Source organism: Pimephales promelas, chromosome 8 (assembly GCF_988280905.1).
Source record: "Pimephales promelas chromosome 8, fPimPro1.hap1.1, whole genome shotgun sequence".
NCBI lineage: Eukaryota > Metazoa > Chordata > Actinopteri > Cypriniformes > Leuciscidae > Pimephales > Pimephales promelas.
The window spans coordinates 32,171,930-32,199,159 of record NC_142776.1 but is presented as its reverse complement, the minus strand read 5'-3'; the positions used below and the strand labels follow the sequence as shown (position 1 = coordinate 32,199,159).

Genomic DNA, 27,230 nt, shown 5'->3' with positions numbered 1-27,230 from the left:
CAACACTATTGCACTGTAACTTCTATTCACACATCATTGTGCGTCAAGTAAATAACATGGATATTATACTCATTTCTACCACTAGGAGCACTATATCTCTGGGAACAGTCCACTAATACACAGGGAACGGGCACTTTTGCTTTAATCGGTAATGTGTTTTTGTTGCACAAATGACCGTCATCTCTGTGGCAGCTACATTGTTTAGAAATAACATTTGTTATTATTACATTGTATGCATATATATTCAAGCAAAGCAAACATGATGGCATACCAACAATGTTTATTTTCCCCTTCTCTCTACCCGTGCACATGTAAAATTGAGCTCGCCCACGTGTGACGTATTTCCTTCATGACTATGTGATGCCATCTTGCTACGAAAATAGTGTCGCATGAGTTGTATGATACGGAATATTATTGTCTTACTTTGATATACAAATACGGCGTTATTTTGTATTATTCGTATTAGACTAGAAACGAACACTGTTCAGAGTATCGTTCTCCGTGAGCGTTGTGTTTACTGGTTCATGCATTGATCCTAACAGTCACATTTCTTTTTCTGAACGAGGAGCGTGGTGGCGCTAACAAAGGAATATCTGGATCCGAGCAGTTGTTCATTGGTAGGGTTAATTGTATTCTTGTCATTATAATACGCACACGACTATGTATTTACACCGCATATCGACCTATTAGTTGTCGGTTGAGGGAGGCAGTATTTTACTGTTGCTTAGCAATAATGATTCGCGAGTTGTTCGCAAGCGCTATGTACTGAAGTCGCGCGCACGTCCGTCAGCTCACATTACAAGTAGCTGTAAGATTTTGATTCACCCAGATGACTCGATTCTTTTGAACCAGTTCACTATAAAGATTCATTCAGTGACACTTTTGCTATTTACATCGTAATGACAAATGTCCTCTCTGCGGCTTACAAGTGGAAACACTACTTAATTCCATATTAAAATTACTCTCTACAATTCTACCAAGAAAATGTTTAATACAGATCTGTCAATTTAACAATAATCCACATTTCAATTTTCAATAACAAACGTTGTCTCGTTCAGTTCCGTTTTGACTTTCACAATCAAAACACTGACTCTTTCAGGGAAGGGGCGTGGTCGTTCCGCGTGTCCAACCAATGATATTGATCCTTCACAGCCCGGACTTGATTGCTATTGGTTCACTATAGACAGTCAGTCTTTGAAGACAGGATAACAGTCGAAGATACCCCCACCAGAACAATTCGATCAAAACAATTCTTTCACGATGGAAGAATCGCCACAAATTACATTTACTTACCAACAGCTCGACTCAGGAGAGATGGCCGAGATGTACATTCGCGTCGCGGAGGAGGAGAACGAGGAGCCGATGGAGATCCCGTCGGAGGACGACGGCACGGTGCTGCTGTCCACGGTGGCCGCTCAGTTTCCAGGGGCTTGTGGCCTGCGCTTCCGGAGCCCGGTGTCTCAGTGTATGAGGGGGGTTCGCTTGGTGGAAGGAATCCTGCACGCCCCCGAGAACGGCTGGGGAAACCTGGTCTATGTGGTCAATTACCCCAAGGGTACGTTTTATGTTCACTTACAAGAGGCCTCGGAGGTACCTCATATAAATATGAGAGGTTTTGAGAAACATTCTAATAATGGTCAAATGGTCTTTATAACTTTCCCCCCTCGAAAGCAAAATAGCTCCTTCGTCATTGTGTGCATATTCGGGTTGATTTAGGCATGTGCTTGTATAATTTAAAGGGATAGTTCACCCAAAAATGAAAATTCTGTCAGTAATTACTCACCCTCATGTTGTTCCAACCCCATAAGACCTTCGTTCATCTTTGGAATACGAATTAAGATATTTTTGATGAAATCTGAGAGCTGGATCACTCATCCTTACTCCATACATACAAGTATTTAATATTTAAAAATTTATTTTAAGTGGAGTTGTTTTACTTCAGTATTTCACCCCTTCCTCAAACAAATTCTCAGTTTTATGTCCTAATATTTTATGTAATCATTTAATCGGAATTTTAATTTATTGAAAATAGCAGAGGGCCTAACACAGATCCTTGTGGCACTCCATAATTTACTATTTTTATCTAGATTTTTCTTTGTTCATAAAGTTATTAAAGATATCGTTAAAATAGTCCAAGTGACTACAGTGGCTCAATCTTAAGTTTATCAAGTGACAAGAATATTTTTTGTGTGCTAAAAAACAAACAAATAACTTTATTTCAACTATTCACTTCTTTCTCTTTGCACCTCTAGTCAGTTAAACTAGTGTAATTGCGTAGAGCTACATCACACATAGAGTCACTATTGGCCGATGCTGGTCATGTGTGTGATGCGTGTGGCGTACAACCGAGTAACACTAGTAACCCGAGTTAGGGGTTAATTCGTGTTCCGAAGATGAACGAAGGTTTTACGGGGTTGGAAAAACATGAGGGTACTGACAGAATTGTAATTTTTGGGTGAACTATCCCTTTAACACTAAGGTTATGTCATAACCATAGTTGAGCACATTTGGGTGTTGCAAACATGTTCTTCAGTATTTCTATTGTCTATTATTAGCTATAAAAATGCAGTGCATTTTGATTCAATGGGGTTATTTTAGTCGCATGAATGGTTTGGATATGTAAACATGTAACAAGTGAACTTTTCTACTCTAGAAACGGCTCTGCCAGATAATAAGAGGAAGATGGATGAGATTGATGCTTCTTCTGCAACAAAGATCAAGAGAGGAGATCAGAAGACTTCAGATCTGATTGTGTTGGGTCTGCCATGGAAAACTACAGAACAAGACTTAAAAGAATACTTCAGTACGTTTGGAGAAGTCATCATGGTGCAGGTAAAACTTACTGATATAAAAATATGATGTGATCTTCTTTGTACTGTCATATTTTGGTAAAAGCTATCCAGCTATTAAAAATAGAACTGTACTCGACTGTCATTCTTGAAGTCAGATTAGATCTGGTATGAATTCAGTTCTTGATTCTGTTACACTAGGTCAAGCGGGACGTAAAGACGGGAAATTCAAAGGGGTTTGGGTTTGTAAGGTTTGGTGACTGGGAGACTCAGGGTAAGGTGATGTCGCAGCGGCACATGATTGACGGCAGGTGGTGTGACTGCAAACTACCCAACTCTAAGGTTAGTGTCTTTTTTTTCCATTTTAAATTTTGGGGTTCATTTTTTTTTTAAATGTTTTTGAATATGGATCACCAAGTCTGTAAACAGTAATATTGTGAAATTAAATGTTCAAAAATTGTAATGTTTTCCTGTGATGGCAAAGCTGAATTTTCAGCATCATCACTCTAGCCTTCAGTGTCACATAAAATCATTTTGATTTGCTGCTCAAGAAATTTGAGTCTAATTATCATCAATATTTTTGTGGAAACCATGACACCTTTAAAATCCATTTTGTAACATTTATAATTGTCTTTACTTTGGCCAATTTACTTTACAGACTTTTGAATGATTAGAGCTGCACAATTTATCGTTTAAAGACTGCAATCAACAATTCACCTGTGTCTATTAAACCTTTGATGCATAACACTGGAACATTTAAGTCTGTTTTGGTGCTTCCGCTGAGCCAGAGGGAGCAGATGTTGAACTTGGCACTTCAAATAACACTTACTATATCAGTTGCATCTTTACACCACCAGGTGGTGACAAGTGACTGTTAAAAAAAGTGTCACTGAATCATTCATTAAACGGATTCGTTTTAAAACGCTGATTCAACAGGAAATGATTCATTCATTCAAACACTGCTTTTTGAATTGTTCAGATTAATTAAAGCTTTTTAGGGTGAAAAATGATCCAAAATACATTTTTGAACAAATACATAACCAGCCAGTGTTCAAAACTCTCTGCTTGCCTTAGCTCGATGCAAAGCGGTCACATCTCGCGTAAAGCTGAGAATTCCGCGAATGACTGCAATTGCAGATTTCGAACAGAAATGGCGACAAAGAGGAAAAAGTGCGGACTGCAGCTTTAAGCTTTTTAAATAGACTGCAGCAATTAACATTTTGTAAGAACCTCTTGTAAATTAGGTTTTGTTGTCTATTCAGAATCTTGATCTCTATTTTAAATTTATTCATTCAGAATTGTGCAGCTCTATTGTATATGATAAATTGCTGCTTTTCATCAATTAGCCATTTATAAATGAAGTGTCAGGAGGTATTCACCTTTTAGGGTGCTAAACAAATTTGTGTCTGAACATTTAACAGCAAGGTCCAGATGAACCAATGAGGAGCAGGAAAGTATTTGTGGGCCGTTGCACAGAGGACATGAGCGCTGACGAGCTCCGTCAGTTCTTCATGCAATATGGGGAGGTCACAGATGTCTTCATACCTAAACCATTCAGAGCGTTCGCTTTCGTCACCTTTGCAGATGACCAGGTAAGCTATGTTTTTTTTCCTCATTAATTTTAAAGTTCCCTGTTATGCTATTTGAAAGGTTCCTATTTCTGTTTTGGAGGTCTCATAATGTACATTGCAGGATCAGTGTCTGAAATGGTCATACAACCCAGTCTCTTGTGATTGGTGTGGAAACAAAACTCTCATTACCATATCTGAATTTCAGCTCTGGATCTTCCTTAGCACGTGCATACACGTTGACACAAACAGTAATGATGCAGTCGTTTTTACCGAATCAATTCGAACCCTAGTCCTCATCCTTAGGAAGTGCAAATGCAAAGTGGATTTGCTTTTGCAGAGTGGAAAACAGTGTCTTCTCAACATGTCTACAACACGAACCAAACTCCACTTTTAGGTGATGATAACGCAGATATAGGATAAAGACCTGTTCACAATAAACAAACCTAAACTATAACTATAAAATAAAAATAATGCAAGATACAGGCCACGTGGCTAGATTAATTTGCTCTTTGTCTGAATACGTTCATAGGAATGCGTTTCAGTTCAAGGTCTTGTTTGTGGAGATTTTTCTATTAGTATGAGAATTCACGTCTACTTTTTCAGCATTCAGGAGTTTGTTTAATATTTTATTCTGGATGGATGAATCACCCGTTATTTGGTCATATTTTTCATCTTTCCTCCAGGTTGCCGCTTCCCTGTGTGGAGAAGATCTGATCATCAAGGGCATCAGCGTGCACATCTCCAATGCTGAGCCAAAACACAACAACACTAGGCAGATGATGGAGCGGGCAGGGCGCTTTGGGAATGGGTTCGGAGGTCAGGGTTTTGGAGCCAACCGCAGTGGCATGGGTGGTAGTAGCTCCAGCAGCTTGGGAAATTTCAACAATTTCAATCTCAACCCAGCCATGATGGCTGCCGCCCAGGCCGCCCTGCAGAGCAGTTGGGGTATGATGGGAATGTTAGCACAGCAGAATCAGTCAGGTGCGTCTGGGACTAGCACGAGCGGCACTAGCGCCCCTCGGGACCAGCCCCAAGCATACAGCTCAGGGAACAGCAACTACAGCAGCTCGGCTGCTCTCGGCTGGGGCTCCGGCTCGAACTCCACCACAGGTGGTAGTGGGTTTAACTCCAGCTTTGGCTCTGGTATGGAGTCTAAGTCGTCAGGGTGGGGTATGTAAATTGGTTTGTGTTTGAAGTGTTGTATTTCTAGCGCGTTTGGTAAGTATTTTCCGAGAGACTTATCTTGTCACGTGTGTTTGGGAGCGGGGATGGGTGAAAAGGGAGACAGGGGGGCAAAAAAAGACGAATGTTTTTTACTTTGAATGGAATTTAAATTAGTTTAGAGTGAGATGTTAACCAAGGAGCTACGTTAATGTACCATCTTTGGAATTATGTTTTTTTCCCCCCCCAATGTTGTATTGTCTTGGTCGATGCAAACTAAGCATTTCAACTGGATTCTTGTAATGCATGCTGTTCAATCTGTGGATGTCTGAAAATGCATGAGAATTGCATAACCCTTAAAGTACATTTATCATTATTTAAAGACATTTGCATTGGAAAGAATCTGGTTGAAACCTGAACATATTGTAAATTGAGCTTTATGATTCAGTCCAGTTTTATGGAAACCCTTTAAAACAAGCCTTCATCAAAATCTCTTCTGCAGTTGACATCTGTGGGGTTTGCCAGGGAAGAGCGCCCTCTATGGCAGCACAGTGTGGCTGAGGTCATTATGTCACCTTCCTCCCCATGTCTATATGCTCTCATCGCACGGCTCGATGACACGGTGGGTGTCTCCTTTTTCTTAATCCACTTTTTAAGACAAGAAGTGCGCAAAAAGTGACGTTTTTAAACAACCCTTGAGTGCGATTGGTGATATGGCGAAGAGTGAGAAGGCTGCGAGTGAGCGAAGGAAGTGTGGAGCGCACGAACGAAAAGACTTGCGAGTGCGATGAACGAGCCGAAATGTGACTGCAGTGGGTGGGTTTGGTGAGCGAGTGAATGAGAGCTGCTGACACTTCCCAGCTTTCCCCTTAATTGAGCCCAAATTGACAGACATTTTGTTCGTGTAAATCAAAGATTTTTTTTTTTTTATTTAAATTTTTTTTTTTTGGTCTCCCTAGGTTCCCTTTTGCTTTTCTCCTTTAGTATACTGACATGTGCTTATATAGTTAGTGGAATGTTGTGATGATGATGATGATGACGATGCATACTTTGTCTTGCTTCTATAATCCCATCTGAATGCTGTATGGTGTGTGTGCTTTTTTTTTCCTTGTAACTTGACCTGTAAGTGTGAGCTTTGATATGGATGACATCTTCAGTGGACACTGAGGGGGGAAAACATGAGTGATGGTGTAAGTGCGACCTGTATGTTGAGTGCTGTGGATGTTTGTGGAGTTTTCCTCTAGATAACGTTGCTCAGTGTTTTCAAAGGCATTTTATATGACTTGTCAAATGAAGGGAGTGCTTCAATAAAACTAATTTGAATAGATTGCCATTTTCTCATACTGGTTTGTCACGTGATGTTTAAAAGCAAATACCACACAACTAATTGAATTCACACATTTAGGGGCCTGGAATATGGCTGGTCGCAACTGAACCCTAGGCGGGAAGTCCGTTTGGGGATGGAGGAAGATGATGGAGGATGCTGTGGTTCTGCATCTCTGGTTACGGCAATGGACACGGTAGACCGTAGCAGAATTTGATAGGTGCTTCCAGATGAGGTGTTAACTCAAAACACTTCAAGCATAATAACATTTCTATCTGAAAAGCTGAGATGGTATTAGGCTTGATTGTGTTTGGTTTTGAGAAAGCAGTTTGTTGTATTCTAATGCAGGCATAGGTTTTTCAGGTCCATGTTTTTTTTTTTAAATGTTTGAATTAAAATATTTTAGAGCATCTGTATTGTTTCACAGAGTTTCATATTCCCAAGAAAGTCGTGTTTATAGGAATCTTTATTACAATAAAACACAAATGAACTCCCTGAGTATAAAAAAATTATTGGTGTTAAGTATTTAATGTGATTTATGTACAAATATTTGCACAGCTGTTTTATTACATGCAAAAAACAAGTACTTTTGTGCAACTTAAAAAAAAATGTGAATTTCGTACATTTCTTTTGATCAGTCTTCAACCTCGTTCTCCTCCTCAGCTTCCATGTCTTTACTCTTCCTCTTGGCAGCGTTCTTCTTTCGTTTCTCCTTCAATTCTTGGTTGTTCAAAGCCAGTTCTTCACTTTTCTTCGTAATGTAGTTGTACTGTAAGGATAAAGCAAGTGCACAGTATTTTTCTCATTACTAGTAAATATTTTGTATTACATGAGCACTTGGCAGAATGTTCATAGTTATTTAGAGGTATCTTAAAATAAATATTTTTAGTTTGTTAAATTTAATCATGTATAAAGTTGACAATTACGTTGTACTTAGACAGTTACTGAGTAATATTAACTACATGTACATATAGTAAATACGTGTAACTATGACATCTTAAAATAAAGTGTTACCCTTTGCAATGTTAAATTAGATTTTCCTAAACAGTCACGAAATACCCACTTATATACCCAAGCATTATACATTATTTTAAATATCAAAATTTAGGCCTGGTTTCACAGACAGGGTTTAGACTACTGGGATGAGGCCATAATTCAATCATAACATAATTCTTTTAGAAATGTGTCTTAGAAAATAAACATTACTGGTGTGCATCTTGAGACAAAATAGCACTGACATATTTTTAGAAATTTCAGTGCACGTTGTTTTAGAAATTTCAGTGCACGTTGTTTCCAGTTGAAACGGCTCAGTAATGCATTTTAACCAGGGATTAGGCTTTAGACTTGTCTGTGAAATCAGGGGTACATGGCTTCCGAAGCTTGGCATAAAATATCTAGAGGTAAGCAACAGAACGAGAGAGTGAATAAATGCTTACAAGACCTTTGAAAATGTTTAACTTCCTTTTTTACAATGTCATTTTTCATTGTTGGGTGGGACCTGGCAAGTTGTTTGCACAAAACAGGTAATACGTTTCATATCTGAAATGATCCTACCAGTGCTGTGGTTCTTCTCGCTGTCAGCTTCACATCATCCATTGTAACTGTGTGTCTTTTAGCATGCCTGCAAACATTCAATATATGCCTCAGCGCAAATAAAATATCTTTATGTGATAAATATAAAGGAAAACCAACTTTTGCACCAAGTTTACCTTGCAAACGCTTCCAAGTCCTTGGCAAATATATCTGGAGAGGTTAGAAACATTCTTGAATAAATATCATGTTAAATCCTTCCGAAATATGAATGTCACAAGGCCCCATCTTACCACATTGTCTGAACGCAGTCTCTGCAATCGCTGCTATTGTCTGTTTGGTGATTTGTTTCTCGCAGTCTGCAGCGATGTGTTGACAGAGAGAGCCGACAGTGTAGTGAACGGCAGCTTTAAGCCTCTAAAGAACATAAATACCGTCAACATGACAAGATAAAACCTGAACACTTCTTTGCAATCAATGTGCATAATAAGTTATAACCTGTGTTTGTGCCTCGTCCTCGTCCATTTTCATTGGATAACTAAGCTGAAGCTCAACTTTATTTTTTTAGCCATTCACAATTAAAAATTGCGCGAATTATGAGTTCTTCTTCACGTTGTATAACCAGTTTATTATCGCCCTAACAGCGCCTCCTGCTGACGTGGAGTGAATGTCATCAAAGTCCATTTTATTGTCTCTGATGTCATACACGATTATTCACTTAAACACGAAAATTCTGTCATCATTTACTCACCCTCAAGTAAAATAAATCCATATGAATTTATTTCCAGAACTGTTCGGTTACCAACATTCATCTTCTAAATATCTTCAATTCATACATCTTTGAAACAAGTTGAGGGTGAGTAAATGATGACAGATTTTCATTTTCGGGTGAACTATGCCTTTAAAGGAGTAGTTCACTTTAAAAAAAAAACTTATGCTGATAATTTACTCACCCCCATGTCATCCAAGATATCCATGCCTTTCTTTCTTCAGTCGAAAAGAAATTAAGGTTTTTGATTTCAGACGATAAAATAAAGGTCTTATTAAGTGAAACGATCGCTCATTTAAATAAAATCGTTCGTGACTCTCCTGTTCGAACTCGTTTATCAAAACGAACAAATCTTTTTCGTGTCATTTGGTTCATTCAACGAACGAAATGAACAAATTGACTCGGATAAAGATTCGTTCATTTTGATGAACGAGTTCGAACAGGAGAGTCACAAGCGCACATCACCGGAACAGAGCAAGGCGACCATTTGAGCTTAAAACTTAAACTTTGTTAATAATTTTTTTAATGACTGATCGTTTCGCTTGATAAGACCCTTATTCATCGTCTGGAATCGTTTAAAGCCCTTTGAACAGTTTGCAGTTTGCACTGAAATTGTCTTTTGGACCTTGAACCGTTTGTTTACCACTGAAGTGCATTATATGGAGAAAAATCCTGGAAAGTTTTCATCAAAAACCTTAATTTCTTTTCGAATGAAGAAAGAAGGACATGGAAAATGGAAATCTTGGATGACATGGGGGTGAGTAAATTATCAGAAAGTTTTTTTTTTTTTTTTTAAGTGAACTACTTCAAGGCCCGGTTTCACACTTACCAAAAAAAAAAAAAAAAAAAAAAACATTAGGCTAACGTTACTGGTGTGCAATATTGGATAAATCTCTTGAGATAAAACAATGGCACAGACATATTTTAAGATATGTCAGTATAGGCTACAAGTTGCTTTCAGTTAAAACTGCTCAATTTCCATTTTAGTCTGGCACTTGGCTGCCTTTGTCTGTAAAACTGACCAAAAAAAAAAAAGTGTTTATTTTATGAATAGCTCTTTGATATCTGACTGTCACAAGGGGAAATTTGTTGCTTCCCTACAACTAAAGCATACTGTGTTAGGGTTGGTTGACGGAGTTGTACACCATTATAAGTAATGTATTAACAAAATAGGGGAACTGCGCCAACGTCAAATATTTTCTCAGAACTTTAAATCAATGTGAATATCAAAAGAAGACTACATACACTCAGCCTTAAGAGACACTCCTTAATATATTTTTATTGTTTTTATTTATTTATTTGATCTGAAAATGACATGTTCTTAACCAATATATATATATATATATATATATATATATATATATATATATATATTACTCACAAGAAAAGTGTCTCCCTCCTTCCATTGTGTCCATTCCTCTCAATGCACTTAGGTTTTCACTGTGGTTTACTTTTTCATTTCTTTTTGAAAATGTATGTTGACTCGATTGAGAATGGATTTTTGCAGTTTGTATGTTATTATTCTTCAATAAACATGACAACAATTTCACAATAACACAATAATTCACGCTGTTCTTTTGTAGGTTTGCTTGCAGATCTGGTCTTCACATGTAAGTTCCTTAAAGAAAGAGTATAAAAATTATTTTCATTTTTTTATGTGGTATTTGTAGTCATTTGATCTGAAAATCACATGCTATTGAATATTTTATTTGACTCACAAGGAAAAGCGTGTCTCCCTCCATCCAGTGTGTCCATCCTCTGTTCTTTTTCTCTCCTTTCTGGACACACACAAGTTTGTCGTTGTCCCAGTTGACTGTTGTCTGTAGAAAAAAAAAAACAAGCATTACTCAAAACGCTACCTATCTAGTGTGTGTGTGTGTGTGTGTCCTGGTAAACCACATTATCAGGACAAATTGGTTTGGTCCCCATAAGGAAAACAGCTTATAAATCATACTAAGTGATGTTTTTTTATTTCTGTGATGGGTTCAGGGGTCGGGTTAGTATAATGGGGTAGAATATAAAATTTATTTAAAATTATTATGCCTTTGGAGAGTCCCCACCAAGATAGCGAATCAGACGTGTGTGTGTGAGTTTTTGTTCTTACCTGGCATTTTCGGTTGTCCAGTCCTTTGGTGATTTCCTCAAACTCTTCTCCAATTTTGAACGAAGTAGAGTAGTTACGGAAAGTTGTTAAAGTTTTAACGGTAAAAGAATCTCCGTCTTGCTCAAAAATCTTCTGTGGCTTTAGCATCCCTGCTATCTTTCGGGTGGCAAAATCAATTCCTGCATTACATAGAGCATATTCTTAGTAAATATACTCACAATACCAGTTCCTCTTAATAAATATAAAATGTTGAAATAAATCAACAATTTACTTAAAAATATTAAAATCCTGAGAAATTAATGACATTACTCACCGAGAGCAACCATGTAACCTTCAAAGTTGGCATTGTCCACTATGTCCCAGGTTCCAGTATAGTTTGCAGGCATGCTTGATGTCGACCCTGAAGCGTTTCTGTGAGTTCTGGCTACTGTATGAACCTAGAAAGTGGAATTTAAGTGTACATGTGTGGAAATGAGAGAAGCAGATGTGCTGTGTCGTATTTCAGCAGGTCTGTGTAATATGGGGCAGGGGTGATGTGGCACAAAGGCTATTTTAGAGGCCTGGTCAATATTGCTGTTCTCTGAGGCGGAACTTAACTTTTACACACTGCTGCTTGCGTCCCGTGGGAATTCAAAGAGAACAATGTAATTCAAAAGACTCATGTTGCTTTGGCAGTGGACTGATCTGTAGGGAGTAAACAGTTTGGCAAAAATTTAGCAATGTCATAAAACTCCCTTATGGTTTGAGATGATTCATTTTGTTTTAGATTTGTATTAACAATGTGGCAATGGCTTTAAATAACTTCTGGTATACTGATTTATATATACAGCATATTTTTTCCCTCTGTTTTTCTACTCTATTGTCTTAGAAGAAAATATTCTAAACCTTAAGATTTCTGCTGCTGCTTCAACTTTTCGGTCACGGGATCATTCTATGAATTTAGGTTTTTCATTTATTTTTTTATTTTAACTAGATTTTATGAATGAAACAGCTTGTAAACATACTTTAGAAATAAAAATTGTAATATCCCATTAAACATGAAAGTATTATGCAATCATGTAAGACATTTCTCCTTATACTGTAGAACTTTTTCGGCATAAAGAGTTCTTTAAAATTGAACCAAGAAACCCATCGGATTCTATATTGAATCCCTCTGAAGCTTTTTTTAAGAGTGTATTTTCTAAAAAGCAACAGACAGTTGGAAATGACGGGTGTTTCTTTAACTCATCTCATCTTTTCTCGACCCGCTCTGCTTGAGAAGTCATTGACGTGGATTTAGTTCTCATTTGGGAATTGGGACTTGGAATTCATCTGTTTTAGAGTTAACGTTGAAATTCCAGTTACTCAATGTGAGTGTGGGCTGTGAAGGCTTAAAAAAAATGTAAACAACTTTTAAAGTCTTCTGTGATGAACAGACCAAAATGATTAATTTTAAATAATTATTTAATTATTATTTTATGGAAAAATCTTAATGAAACAGTCATTAAACATAAAAGTATCGGGCTATTATTATTTCTCTCTCTTTCATGATTATTTTAACGTCTTTGCGGTGTTGAACGATATAGATTTACTGTGGAACAATATTTTATTATAAGCCAATACGTTTTATATAATATTCAGATCACTTAAACAAAAATAACAACCTCTTCGTGACTGAAAGTCACAGAAAAAATATTCTAATCCATAATTTGACATCTCGAAATTACTATAACAAGCCTCAGCACTAGGCGGCGCCATTTTATACAACCCGATAGACAGAGGGTCTCTCTTCTTTCCGAGAGCTTCTAACCTGCGATGTTCTGACTGAACTTTCTGGTAAATCCTGTAATTCTTCTATCAATTTTCTGTCCTGACATTTATACCTGACTATAGTGTTTATCCTAAGAATGTTTCAGTAAGATACCTTTGAGTGTCTTAAATAATTTTCTCTAACGTTTGTTGTACGTCTTGCTAAAGAAAGTGTCGGCTAATCATCTGAGGGGATATAAACTGCACAATGCTTCACCACTTCTTAGTCCATACAGCTTTTCAGACCAGCAGGTGGCTTCCAAGAGAACAAAGGTTGAAATTGTAAGTTAACAAAACTAACTATCTATCTATCTATCTATCTATCTATCTATCTATCTATCTATCTATCTATCTATCTATCTATCTATCTATCTATCTATCTATCTATCTGTCTCTCTGTCTGTCTGTCTGTCTGTCTGTCTGTCTGTCGTCTGTCTACATAATTGGTAAGTAAATAAAATTGTAAATAAGCAGATGCTAAACACTATTTAATGTATTTTTCTGCTGCAAAGCTTCATTTGTGTGTGTGTGTGTGTGTGTGTGTGGGTGTGTGTGTGTGTGTGTGTGTGTAGGCATTCATGACATTAAACATTTTAAATGAAACTTGTTTTCCTCTGGCAGTCAGATTGTTCTTTTCGTCTTTGTGGTTCTTTTCCTGGCACCACAGTTTTATATTTTGTCAAGGTAAGCCCCCTTATTAAGTTTCACAGATTAAAAAAACGATCTCCTGTTGACACTTAGCATGTAAAATAAACATATTCATATGCGCATGCATGTCATATAGTTTATCATGTGAAATATCTAATATTCTGCTGTAATGGCCAAAATCTTTCACAGGCCAAAATCTTCTCGCTACTGTGAAAAGCCACTGTTGAACAATCTTATAGTCTTCATTGTGTTCTCTTTTATAGCAACAGGTAATCAGATTTTTATATTTATACTGTAAATGATTTATTTAGCATATTTGTTCTGCTCTCTAATTTTAAATCTCTTCTCATTTAAGGTTTGGCTGTAGCGCTTACACTCACAGACCCAGTTCCCAAGAGCATCAGGGTAGCTTTTCACTCTTTTGGGCTGTTCGCATTTATGCATGGACTCTGTACATTCATTTTTACCATGACTGCACCTCAGTGTGTAAGTGTGAAATATAGTAATATGATTTTATGTGCAAAAATAGTTTTACCTTAATATAGTCACAGTTTATTTTTCTCAGGTGAACACCACCACAGAATTGTATATATTTTCTTTGGTAGTGTCTTGGGCCTGCATACTCTCAACAGGTGAGATCATACAGTGTTTGGTCAGTTCCATTTCAAGAAGGACAATATATATATATATATATATATATATATATATATATATATATATATATATATATAAAGGACAAAATAACCATTGTTTTTCTTGTGTCTCTACCCAGTTTTCTTTCTGGTCAGAGGAGGTCTTTGCCTGATCCACAGACTGTTTCCTCATTGGCTGAGAGATACATCCCTGATCTACTGACACTCAATACAGGTGCATCTATTATTTACAGTGTCAATGGTTTTCAGACAGTTGTGGGGTGCAGGTTAGGAGGTATTCTATTTAATGACAATATTAGCATGCAGGGGAGGAGAAAAATGCATATACAAATTATTTATGTAATTTTTTATGAAAACTTAAACTGTTTACAGTCCACATTTGTGGGTTATATCTTAATCCAGATGTGTTAGAAGAGAAAAAAATAAAACACAGATGATTTCAAAAATATATTTTATTGTATGCATCAAAACCAGCACCAAATATTAAATGATTTATGTGATGCCATGTAATACAGATGAATACCATAACAAAATTTCCTTAAAATATAATGGAAAAGTAAGACTTTATTCAAAAATGTCAATGCAAAAATGTCAACCTGTCAGCGAGACACATACTTTGTTGTAATACACAGAGTGTATTTTTTTTTTTGAAAAATCAAAACACATTTTGTTTTGAAAACCAATTAATCTATTTAAAATGGTGTAAATACACAGAAGGACTTCAATGTATGATTTCAAAACCCAGTGCATTTATTTAAATGTTTTATTAACATTTTCACATTAGATCCCTGTGGAATGTAATGTTCTGCTTCACTACAAAATTTTAGCCAAAATCAACACCTATGAATCAGACAATGCTGATTCATTAACAAAAGTGTTTCCTAAAGCATGCGATTCTAACTATTCTTAGAATTCAAACCGCACTTAACAAAGGCATTCATGTGTATATACAAAGTTTTTAAGGCGTTATGACATTTGGACTGCTCTACACAAAATAAACCATTGTTTTCTGAGGTATGACAAAAATCTTTAACACTATACACTGTCAAAAATGTGGTTCTGGGATGCTTTTATAAAGCAAGCCAACAATGGAAACTCAATTCAGTCTAAAGATGAAACATTGACATTTGTTCCATCATGATTACACTGGATGTGCAATCTTATAGACATGTTAGGATTTCTTAACCTGAGGTCTGAGATGAATTTCACCATTTAATTGAACCCTTTGAATTGAGGAAGAAAAATATTCTAAATTCATCTGGTTGTTTACTCATGGTAACATGGTGTTTTCATCTCAAATTTAATCTGGTGATCTGATAAATAATTGTTTGAGCTAATGCAATTATGTAGTAAGCAAAGTAAAAAAGAAAAGTCAAATTACAGAGCATTTAAATTTGTTTTATCTGATCACTGATTGGTCACAAATGTGGAAAAAGTGCTTGATCTGGAATTACATTTTTCATACGCATCTTCTTAATTGCTTTCTCAACAGTCTGATCTTGTGGAATAAGGATTTGTAGCAATAAAAGATTAATTATTACTTTAAGCTAAAAGAGGTCCTGAGATTTAAAATTGTTAGTTGTTTATAATTCAATAATTTCATAACACAAATCAAATTGCAAAGTCAAAGCATTAAAATAACTCTCACACAATTCACACTTCATTGTGAAAATTAAACTTCAAATGATATTTTGCAATCATCCACAATACAGCATTCAATTTGAGCTATAAGCCCATTCATTGACCCATATGTCCTGGTCTATCCTAACAGTGCATCATAGTCAATGTACCATATAAGAGTCCCGCTCTTTGGCTGGACTTTGGTGATGGGATACTTAGATGATTCCCCCTTAATTCGGCTGAGTTGACTGACTAGTTCATGCTTGCTCTTCCCCATAATTAAAACACCTACCCTTCGAGCTCTATTGATTGCTGTGAATGTGAGACTCATCCTCTGATGAGGTTTATTGGGGCTCTCTGACAGAGTTACCAACCGTTCTTCGTCGCTTTCCAACTTGGTGTCCTGGAACAACGAGGCAGTGTGGCCGTCCTGGCCTACGCCGAGCAGGATGTAGTGGAAGCTGGAGGCATTGACATGTTTCTTTATTTCCTTCTCATATAATGCAGGACCACCATCCTCTTCCACGCATAACCGTTGGGTGAGATGCACTGGCATGGGGTGGATGTTGAAGTAGGGTATGCGGATATGCTGAAGCAGCAGATCGTGAATGGACCGGAAGTTGGAGCCAGATTCTGTATGTGGCACACATCGCTCGTCCACTTGCCATATGTGAGTGTTGCGCCACGGAAAGGTGTAGAGGTTCAGGGCAAGCGCACGGAGCAGCGCCACCGGGCTGGAGCCACCAGACAACGCCAGGTGAAACTGACCTCCTTCATGAATGGCCTCCTCAGCAGCCAGAAGAAGATCAGAAGCCAAGCGCTCCACCAGTTCCTGTGGCCAAGCAGATATCATTTCAGAACTACGGTACTTCCCTTGCATCACCTGGAAGTTGTCTTCGGCACCGGGGTTGATCACATTGACCAAAGCTTCATGGCTAAAGGCCACCTGATTGCCCAGCAGATGAAAGTTCAGCAGGTTCCCATTGGCCACGCCACCAGGATACACTCGTGGAAAGACCCGAGTCAAGCTTTCAAGGAGAGGCGTCCAAAACGCCCAGGAAGCAAGGAGTCCTTCAGCACTGATAAAGCTGTCCTTGCGTCCAAAGAAGACGTGTGAGATCAGCTCGCAATAAGCCTCTCTAGGTACAACTGGCGTCTGGATGTAATAATCACTGAGGGGTAACCCCAGCACTTTTACGTCTTTCTGTTCGTTGACCTCTTTCCAGTCACCGGTGTTCACCAGCTCGGGCTTGAACAGGTTCTTGCTCACGAGAATCGCAGGGTACTGGAGGTCTCCGTGACCCAGATAAAATATGATCTGTTTGGTATTGCACTGAACATTGTTGGAATCCTGGACGCAAAATACATCATTTTTGAAAACTACACGTGCATAAGCAACCCGTTTATCAAGTGCCTTGCCTGAGGTCATAAATATGGGGATGCCCTCGTATTGCGCATTGTCGACATGAATGACCACACCTGTAAAGACAATCACAGTTACCGTAAGCACTGCCAGATTGATTTTCCACAATCAATGACAACGTTTACATTCCAGGTCTTTCTTAAAAGGTCATGTAAACATGAACACTATTTTTTCAAACTTTTTTAATGTGGTCAAGTAAACACATAAGCAGCATGAGTGTGCATGTGTGTGAGATAACTAAAGTAACGGACATGTGCGGATAAACATGGGTATATTTGCATATTACATGCGGAAACTAAAAAGCTCTTCCACTCACCAGCGAATGTGGGGGTTAGGCTGAAGTAGTCCTTTGTTTTATTGAGCTCTTCCTGAACCTCTCCATTGTAAGCTTGGTACTGACCTACGACCGCATTACTGTTATCTATATGCTGCAGGGAAGCCAAGAAATGTAGCTTGTTTTGTAGAATCTCCTCGCTGTTGGAGGAGTTTGCTGGAAGATTCATCAGCAAAAGGGTCATGACCTCTGTGAGGTGGTTCTGGAGCACATCTCTGATGACGCCATATTGATCATAAAACTGAATACGCCCTGTAAATGAATGACAGATCAACAATCAATGCTAAAGAAGGAGAGAGGTTTCATCGATAACATGAACCATTAACAAGCAACTCAAAACCAGTACCTTTGGCATCTAGGGTTTCCTTCAATACAATTTCTATTCTTTCAATATGGTGCTTGTTCCAAATAGGGTCCAGAAGTTTCTTATTCTCTTTCCTGAATGGCAATATTTTAGAGACAACCTTTGCAACAGAAAAAAAACCATATATATTCTTTTTAAAGCTGTAATAGATCCAGTCACTCATGTGAAATGTTTTTCTTTTGTACTTTCTATTAATCAAAAAATCCTGACAAAATATGCATTGCCGTTTTAATCAATATTTATGTTTTATTAGATCATATAAAAGCAGGCTTGGTGATCATAAGAGACTTTTTTCAAAAACACAAAGAAACTTAATGTATGTTAATGAAATGATATGGTACCTGCTTCCCTAAATAGTGGTCAATCCTATACATCTCCTTTTCTTTCAGCTGGCCTGACAGTATTTTGTCAAGGGACTGAGCACTAAAAAAGTCGTGACCAAATGGCTTTTCCAGTACCACCCTCAGCCATGCGTCAGGAAGGGGGCGGCAGGTGTTGTTGATCTTCTCTGCAATGTCTGCATATGCAAAAGCTGGAACAGACAGGTAGAAGAGCCTCCCTGCTTCGACAATACCCTCCTGTCCTAAATGCTGTTTGATCAGCTGGCTGAGTTTTACATAGTCCTCAGATGTCTTCAGTTGGTGATACTGGGACAGACGCAAAAACTGCTCTTTGACCAAAGCACAGCGTTCAGCAGAGAGCTCCGGAGGGCAAGCCAGCTCCTTCAAGATCCCAAACAGCATCGGAGTTCCCTTCTCAGTCGGCGAAAGGCCCCCACCATAAAATGAGAAGGTGTGTCCTTTGCCTACCTGGTCAGCATAGAGCTGGAAAAATCCTTGCCACAGGTACTTCCTGGCCAAGTCACCTGTCCCACCCACAACCACCACAGTCACATGCCCAAGACTCTGCTTAGCCTCATGATTATCTGTGTGGCCTCTGTGCCAGCATATGATGGCCATTAGCAACAGCTCCCATCTTATTCTCAGCATTGTGATGTCAAGTGCCTACCTTTAAAAAAAAAAATAATAATAATAAAAAAGACTTTAGGATGTTTAATAAATCCAATGATTCAAATTCTGCAAATTTGATTAAACTTAATGATTTTTAATAACAAATAATAATTTATAAAGACAAGTTATAAGGTATAAAGACAAAAAAAAGATAACCAAACCATGTAAAATTGTCATTGGTAAAACCTTTAAAGGGTTAGTTCACCCAAAAATGAAAATCAAGTCATTAATTACTCACCCCCATGCTGTACCAACCCCATAAGACCCGGAACACAAATGAAGATATTTTGGATTAAATTTGAGAGGTGGATCACTCCTACATTGGCTCGTAAAGGATTGAAACTTGACGGCCCAGAAAGTCATTGAAGAAAATGTTTAAATATTCCATGTGACTACAATTGGCTCAACTATAAGTTTATCAAACGACGAGAATACTTTTTGTGCGGAAATAAACCAAAAATAACGACTTTATTTGACTCTTCCTTTTCTTTCCGATTTCCTCGCATGCGCGAGAATTGCGCAAGAAGTAAAAAAAAAAAATAAAGCAATTCTCACGCATGCGTCGTGGAAATCTCTTGAACTCTCGTCTCAGGCCCAGAAGGAAGAAAAGGAATAGTCGAATAAAGTCGTCGTTATTTTTGTTTTCTTACGGGGTTGTTACAGCATGGGGTTGAGTAATTAATAAAGGCACCGAATTGACTGCATTTAGAAGCTGGATTCTAAAGTTTGCTTCGTTATTTGGCATATTGACTGACTTAATTTCCTATCTATAACTCAGCATAAAGTGAACACCTTATGCAAACACTTTTGATGATTATGATATAAACTAGCTTGAATCCTCACATAAAACATATGAAGCTGTTAACATTGTAACTAGATCGTTACAATGGGGGGATTATAATAATATCAGCTAATATATATCTGGCCCAACATATCAAGCATCACGTTGCATAATCACTGATGTCTCAACACAACAACCGTTAAGATCAGTTATAACGAGTCATATCTGCAAGTCACTGTGCCTCTGAATGCACCACAGTACATGAACTTTATGTATTCAAGAAATGAACTCATGTACTCATCTTTCTTATTTTAAAATCACTCAACTCAAAATAGTGTTAATGGAAGTTCATTAGGTGTGTGGATCTTCTTCTGTAATAATGATGAAAAATACAGTATGAGGGCCAATGGTCTATGATAAAGCCCAGGTGTGTTGGAGGATTGTATAATCTACTGACATTACTGAACTGAATGGGAATAATACGTGAGAGCAAATGTAATCCCTCAGTGAGTTTTCACCCACAAAATCAAGGTTAAGCCAACAGAACAGACAACATTTACGGTAAAGAACCCGAATGAAAGGAAAGGTCACAGAATTTGGCCAAACAGAGAGGAACTGATATAAATGGTAACAATAAATTGAAACGTTGAAAATTATACTGCTGGACTCATCTTGACATATCTAACGGAAAACAAGTCAACCAGGATTAGTCTGATTACATGATAACTCATGATGAGCTTGTGTGAAGGCCAAAGATGACAGAGTACACACAGCCCTAATGTTCAGACAGAGCAAGCTCTGTTTGCGCATTTGGGTGTTGCAAATTGTCAAACATAGAGGCATCTATCCTTTTAATAAATACAAAATTCATTGGAACAATCTCTAAACTATCAAATAGGCATAACAGGATGCAAAAGTTCAATGAACAGCTGCTACACAGAACTGTTGTAATTCAGTTGAACATAAACCTGTCATGATATGCATAGGTCAATTCAAGCACATTACACTATTACATATTAATTATAACTCATTATTTACACAGTGACAAGAACATGGTTTTCCCATTAAAACAAGGTAATGTTCTGGAAGATACCCTCATTAAGGAAATGTATTTTATTAAGAGATATTACTAAAGACTAACCGGATAGAAAGTGATATTGACACTAAATAAGTATAATATGATTTGGACATCAAAACAATTTTAATCTATTAAAATGTATTATTCATATTATTTTAATACGTTTTAAACACAAATTAAACGTGATTATAGATCGATATATTATTTTATGTTTCTGATGACAAGTACGCTAATTATGTTTTTAAATATGGAACTATTTAACTAGTTTTTTATAAACTAGTGTACTAGCGGCGGACGTGTGTAAACTAACTATCATCACAAATTAAGTTACATGAACAGACTCCTGGCGGCACCTGCTATACTAGCTAACTAACTAACACAGGCTTAAGACATACAAATAAAAGGACAATATCTTAAATTTCAGTGTACATATGATATCTCCAGCCATAGTGGCACATGCATTAGGACAAAGATGGATTTGACAGGGAGAGACATGGACATACCTGGTTCATCAATGGACAAATGGTGACACTTTGCGCGGCGTGGACAGGCGGATAGTGACATACTACAAACAACTCGCGTTTCCAGTAGATGGTCACGTGACCGCGACGTTGGGTAATCCTGGGGTTTGAGTACGTAACATTCGAGCTTTTAAAAAAAGAAAATACTTATTCGCTCACCGATAACACGGGGACTTCGGACTTGTTAACCTTTGAATGCTTGTTTGATTACAAAAAGGATTCTAAACTATAAGTGTAAATATAATAACGTATATTCTGAGAGGGTAGAGTTAAAAATGAGTGTGTGCTGTCACTGTGAAACAAACAATTAAATCAATGGCATTCTTTGACAGCACTGGTTATCAGCTAATTTGACTGCATGCTACATGTTGTCAGCACATTTGGAACACATCCGTTTTGAGGCTGGGGAATTGTTTTTATTAATATTGTTTTATTATTATTATTTATCCGAAATTTAGCTCATCGAAAATCTATCCACTGTAGTGTAATGCAGGTCGGTGAGTTGCCCACAGGAGGGCGGTATTTGCTAGGTGCGTGGATGCTGAATGATTTTAAACGAGGGAGATAGCCGTTGTCAAATTGTTATAATTAAAACGTTTTTTTATACTGCTGTTAATGAATGCTACAGGTAATTAAGAGATCAAATGTTTTTTCAAAACCATCTCAAGCCTGAAGATAACTTGGCTTCTTACACTTGCTTCACAATATATTGAGTAACGAGTTTCAGTATGATCTTATCTTTGTGTGTTTCCGCTTTTGCACATTCCCTTTCAGTAGTGAGAGAAAGAGTTTTAGGCAAAGAGTATTCAAACTACCATTCTTCTCAGAAAACGTAAAGTCATCCCCTGATTCAGCTTGTGAAACTTTCTATACCCATTTCTTTTTGAGTGACGTAAATGAATCATCAGCCAAACGTATTATTCTATAATGACCTGCTATTTATAAATTCGTGTAAAAAAAATACAACAACACGTATTTTGTCGGAATAGACCGATATTTGTGGGAGAAATAAGCTGTTCTTAGGTAGACACATCTACTAGCAGAGGCTAATGAGGCTATGTTAACCAGTCAAACCTTGACCCCTTGATCCCTACCAGCTCGACACAGCAGCACATGAGTTTTGGCAGTTAGACGGGCTCTGGTTTAGGGTAGGGGTATTCAACCAATGACAGATGGGTGTGTTTAGAACAGATGGGTGTGTTTGAGTGAAAAGTTAAAAGGAATAATATGACTGCCTTCGTATTTCCATTTAAGTCTCTCAGTGCTATATGAGATTCTGGTAACGTTATATTCTCCCGCATCAAGATGTGGTAGGACGTAGGAGAAAATAACGATGATCAGTCAACAAACATTTTCGTTTATTGTATTAAAACGTTTTAGACGTTTCAGATATTTTAAATAGCTTTAGTATAAAGGTTAATTTTATCAGTTTTGCTTTGTCTGCAATATTTAATTTTGTGCTCAATTTTCTAACAATCTACTGCGGAAGTGATTGTGCATAGACCTTATTCAGAGCAGCGCCACTGCAGGTATGAATTTAAAGGAGTAGTTCACATTTTAAAAAAAACTTTTGCTGATAATTTACTCCCCCCCATGTCATCCAAGATGTCCATGTCTTTCTTTCTTCAGTCGAAAAGAAATTAAGGTTTTTGATGAAAACATTCCAGGATTTTTCTCCATATAATGGACTTCAATGGGAACCAACCGGTTCAAGGTCTAAAAGACACTTTCAGTGCAAACTGCAAACTGTTCAAAGGGATTTAAACGATTTCAGATGATGAATAAGGGTCTTGTGAAGTGAAACGATCACTCATTTAAATAAAAAGTAACAAAGTTTAAGTTTTATAAGCTCAAATGCTCGCCTTGCTCTGTTCTGTGACGTGTGACTCTCCTATTCAAACTCGTTCATCAAAATGAACGAATCTTTTCCAGAGTCAACTCATTCATTTAGTTCGCTGAATGAACCAAATGACACGAAAAAAGATTTGTTCATTTTTGGGGACTTGCATGCACTAAGCGTTAGCGCCACCTGTCTAGAGTTTTGCGCGATTGACTCAAAGGTCATCCTCAAACAAAGACATGGCTATGTCCTGAAGGTGATAGGCACTCCCTTTAGAGTGCAGGTTATTTCTCTGTCGAATCTGCCAGTATCCCAGTTTGGGTGTTGAGAGCTCACATAATGCGCTCCGCCTCTTTCAGATGCTCAGAGCAGCTTTTCGTTTCATTTGGATTGCGCACCAAGGGTCTCGCCTCCTCGACACTCCCTCTGTCCAGATGGATAGTGGACGTTATTGCTGCCACTTACGCGTCGAAAGGGCTGCAATTTAGGGCTCATTCCACTATAGACATGGCCTCGTCGTGGGCATGGTCCAGTGGAATTTCCATTCATGACATCTGTATGGTGGTGGGCTGGGCCATCCCGTCTACATTTGTGAGGTTTTTATAACATGGAAGTTCCTGCCTTGCAGGCTAGACTCCTGTGAGTCTAAGATGTGTATGTTCTGTCCGACTCCACATGCTTGGCGCAGGCTACTTTCAACTAATTAGCTCTCTTGGTTGAGTTGAAATAATATGTAATATGTAATATTTGTAGAACGGCCGCGTCACTCTTATCCACCTCAATTGAGTGCATAAAAGGATGGAATTTGCCAGGTGCATGAGAGATTTGCATGAGAGACACTGGGAACACACTAGTGTGGGCCTCCCAGCTAGATCACCAGTTGAGGTCAAAGTGAGATGTAAACTGTAAACAAGGTGACAGAAGTTCCTGTTTGTGTGACAAGTGTTTCTGGTGTAGCAAATTTGCGAGTGTGTGTCATGGAGAAAAAAACAGGGAGCTTGGCTGTTGCCATCTTAACGTGCAACCAATAGGGCTACGTGTGATTTGTGTGTGTGTGTGTGTGTGTGTGTGTTAAAGGGAGCTGGTGGTAGGAATGGCTATGGCACCAGGGGGCTTATTGTGTGTAAGATCTCCCACACTTCTTACAACCATCCATGTTCATCCCATCACCCCCTTCCCACTGCCACCCTGCCACTTGCCTTCCTTCCTTTAAATTCAAGTGCTTTGTTCCTCCTTAAGTCCTTTGTTCTTCCTCCGGCACAACATTCCAATCAAGCTGAGCACACAAACACATGCATATGAATGTGTGCCATCCTTCTTTATTGGGCCTCTTCCCTGACACACATTACATTTATCATCCTTCTGTCTAAGGACTGACTAATTTAAAGCTCTGCCTGCTACTTAAGCTCAATAATGCCAGATTAAGGAAGTGAATGAGCGCTGTTAGTTAGGTGGTGGATCAAAGAAAAGGCATTTGTCGAGAAGAGAAATTGTGTCATATATGCTGACGATGATTATTATAAACATCCTCAGTATATATATTTCACAATTACATTTCAGCATAATGTGTCTAGGAATTCTTGATGTTATTAATGCTAAGCTGTATAATTAACCAATGTTGAATGTAATTGATTTACTAGCATGCTGTCATTCGATCCCTCTGTGGTTTTATTTGACATATAAGTTCAAAACAATATATATATATATATATATATATATATATATATATATATATATTGTTTTGAACTTTATTGTTTTGAAAACAATATATATATATATATATATATATATATATATATATATATATATATATATATATATATATATATTGTTTTGAACTTATATGTCAAATAAAACCACAGAGGGATCGAATGACAGCATGCTAGTAAATCAATTACATTCAACATTGGTTAATTATACAGCTTAGCATTAATAACATCAAGAATTCCTAGACACATTATGCTGAAATGTAATTGTGAAATATATATACTGAGGATGTTTATAATAATCATCGTCAGCATATATGACACAATTTCTCTTCTCGACAAATGCCTTTATATATAAAGGCATTTGTATATATATATATATATATATATATACATATATATATATATATAAAAATTTGAAATTTTCTTCTTTAATGATGATTTTTATCAAACTTTTATATTCAAGTTCAGTGATTTCACTTAAATGGCAATGATAATTATCTATTAATTGTTATTTAAGTGAAATTACTGAACTTAAATATACAAGTTTGATAAAAATCATCATTAAAGAAGAAAATTTCAAATGGCATTTAGAGGCTTTTGCATCTGAACTCTTCATATTGACTTGGTTTGATACTGTTTAAACGTTTTGTGTGAAAAATTTGTTTTAATGTTTTTAAAGGAAGTCTGTCATGCTCAAAAAAGGTTGCATTTAATTTAAAATACAGTATTATTGTGAAATTTTATTGCATTTTAAAATAACATTGTCTATTTTAATATTATTTTACAATGTAATTTATTCCTTTGATTGAAAAGCTGGATTTTCAACATCATTATTCTAGTCTTCAATGTAGCATTATCCTTCAGAAATCTTTCTAATAGGCTGATAAAAATGTTTTATTACGTTTTTATCCTTGATTAATGTTATCCTTGCTTAATAAAAGTATTTAAGGTTGCACTTTATTTCAAGCTGTCAGTGTTATGCATTTAATTAATGTAATAATAATATTTAACTATGTACTTACTAAAGAGTTAGTTTGGTTTAGGGTTAATTGCATGTAATTATGGATAATTTAAAGTACAATGTAACAATGACACTGTAAAATAAAGTGATACCGGGCGTATTTAATTAATCTTCTCTTTTCTCAACTGTTCACTTCAACATCAACTGTTCTCAAAGTATAGCATAACATAAGTTCCACTTAAGTTCACAAAAATGTGCTAACACAAGTCACATTATCATGAAAAAAGTGTTTTTAAATTGTATAAATTGGTTGTACTTCAACAAAAACGTCTTAATAAATTTTAAAGTGTGGCTGAAGTGTCTAAATACTTTTTGGGGTCACTTTATACCCATTTATGACTCCTAATTTTGTTAACTCTGCATTAATAATGTGTTAACATCTCGCCATATGTTACTGGCACATATCCCGCGACAGCACTCCCTTCACCCCTCAGTTAAGGGATCAGTGTAGAATCGGGAGCGTTAACAAAGCTTTTGAGGAGCAGACAGTCCCGACGCAGACTACAATGGAGGGCCGCCTCTGTATTTGCGTTTTTTTGCCGAGAGGTGGTGGCGAGGTTGACGAGAGGGAGTCGAGGGGTGGAAGAGTTGAATGACCCTGCAGCAGTGGTCCCACTGAAGCTCTGTGACCCCCGGAGTAACGGGCCAACCTCCTGGCGTGAAGTGTTTTGTGTTTGTGGTTGTGTGGAACAGCGTGGAGAGGAGAAGGGGGGGTTTATGGGAGTGCAGCAGATAATTCAGGCCTCCTGCAACACACATGGCCCTTGAATGAAAAGGGACCTCTGCATTGTGAGGGCATCTCAATGGCTCAAGCTCCTTATTTGTTGAAGACAAATGTTCCTCTGAACATAAGTGTCTTGTGCTTAAACACTGAACAGAGAGAAGTCATTAATCATCCATTTTGTGTGGCCGAGCACTTGCTCCAAAAATTAAGAAATGTACTCGACATTCATAGAAGCTGGCGTGATGAACAAAGATTGATTAATAAATGTTGTGCACATATACACAAAAGAATATTATTTATAAGCAAGTCACACTCAGTTTGGTGTGTTGGTGGCCAACTGCTACCATTTGTAATCAGTCTGCAGTTGGAATGTGAGTTTATATGGATGTTAGATTTCATTTAGCTTTGTGGTGGTATATGTATTCTCTAATTAGAGACAGATAGCATTTTAATTTGCAGGGTTTTGTA

At 37.4% G+C, this 27,230-nt stretch overlaps 5 protein-coding genes across 10 annotated transcripts; 2 read left to right on the top strand and 3 right to left on the bottom strand.

Annotated features, from left to right (window-relative positions):
• The first annotated feature begins 345 nt into the window (after nucleotides 1–345).
• Nucleotides 346–7,340, top strand: tardbpb (TAR DNA binding protein b). 3 transcript variants are annotated; one of them, XR_005617831.2, is made up of 7 exons: nucleotides 346–617; nucleotides 1,300–1,555; nucleotides 2,654–2,832; nucleotides 2,991–3,131; nucleotides 4,211–4,381; nucleotides 5,044–6,143; nucleotides 6,927–7,340. XR_005617831.2 is itself a non-coding variant. In XM_039647301.2 (6 exons), exons 2-6 carry the CDS (start codon nucleotides 1,261–1,263, stop codon nucleotides 5,536–5,538), a joined length of 1,281 nt encoding a protein of 426 aa, XP_039503235.1. In that variant the 5' UTR covers nucleotides 346–617; nucleotides 1,100–1,260; the 3' UTR covers nucleotides 5,539–6,848. The 3 variants fall into 3 exon arrangements, 1 of the variants encoding a protein (XP_039503235.1); XR_005617830.2 differs by having other exon boundaries at nucleotides 1,100–1,555; XM_039647301.2 differs by lacking the exon at nucleotides 6,927–7,340 and having other exon boundaries at nucleotides 1,100–1,555; nucleotides 5,044–6,848.
• Nucleotides 5,772–9,041, bottom strand: cenps (centromere protein S). The gene is made up of 5 exons (XM_089134394.1): nucleotides 8,874–9,041; nucleotides 8,669–8,792; nucleotides 8,555–8,588; nucleotides 8,400–8,466; nucleotides 5,772–7,614 (listed from the first exon to the last, which is right to left on the bottom strand). Exons 1-5 carry the CDS (start codon nucleotides 8,904–8,906, stop codon nucleotides 7,480–7,482), a joined length of 393 nt encoding a protein of 130 aa, XP_088990520.1. The 5' UTR covers nucleotides 8,907–9,041; the 3' UTR covers nucleotides 5,772–7,479.
• Nucleotides 9,042–10,638: 1,597 nt separating this feature from the next.
• Nucleotides 10,639–11,698, bottom strand: rbp7b (retinol binding protein 7b, cellular). Its single transcript, XM_039647303.2, has 4 exons — nucleotides 11,562–11,698; nucleotides 11,249–11,427; nucleotides 10,863–10,964; nucleotides 10,639–10,762 (listed from the first exon to the last, which is right to left on the bottom strand). Exons 1-4 carry the CDS (start codon nucleotides 11,632–11,634, stop codon nucleotides 10,709–10,711), a joined length of 408 nt encoding a protein of 135 aa, XP_039503237.2. The 5' UTR covers nucleotides 11,635–11,698; the 3' UTR covers nucleotides 10,639–10,708.
• A 164-nt stretch (nucleotides 11,699–11,862) lies between these two features.
• On the top strand, nucleotides 11,863–14,872 carry LOC120459760 (uncharacterized). 4 transcript variants are annotated; one of them, XM_089134391.1, is made up of 7 exons: nucleotides 11,863–13,063; nucleotides 13,205–13,318; nucleotides 13,658–13,720; nucleotides 13,874–13,953; nucleotides 14,040–14,170; nucleotides 14,250–14,316; nucleotides 14,457–14,872. In XM_089134391.1, exons 2-7 carry the CDS (start codon nucleotides 13,245–13,247, stop codon nucleotides 14,537–14,539), a joined length of 498 nt encoding a protein of 165 aa, XP_088990517.1. In that variant the 5' UTR covers nucleotides 11,863–13,063; nucleotides 13,205–13,244; the 3' UTR covers nucleotides 14,540–14,872. The 4 variants fall into 4 exon arrangements, with proteins under 4 accessions (XP_088990517.1, XP_088990518.1, XP_088990516.1 ...); XM_089134392.1 differs by having other exon boundaries at nucleotides 11,863–13,318; nucleotides 14,040–14,089; XM_089134390.1 differs by having other exon boundaries at nucleotides 11,863–13,318.
• On the bottom strand, nucleotides 14,772–21,565 carry h6pd (hexose-6-phosphate dehydrogenase (glucose 1-dehydrogenase)). Its single transcript, XM_039647300.2, has 5 exons — nucleotides 21,451–21,565; nucleotides 18,420–19,086; nucleotides 18,061–18,178; nucleotides 17,697–17,966; nucleotides 14,772–17,436 (listed from the first exon to the last, which is right to left on the bottom strand). Exons 2-5 carry the CDS (start codon nucleotides 19,065–19,067, stop codon nucleotides 16,097–16,099), a joined length of 2,376 nt encoding a protein of 791 aa, XP_039503234.2. The 5' UTR covers nucleotides 19,068–19,086; nucleotides 21,451–21,565; the 3' UTR covers nucleotides 14,772–16,096.
• Nucleotides 21,566–27,230: the final 5,665 nt, after the last annotated feature.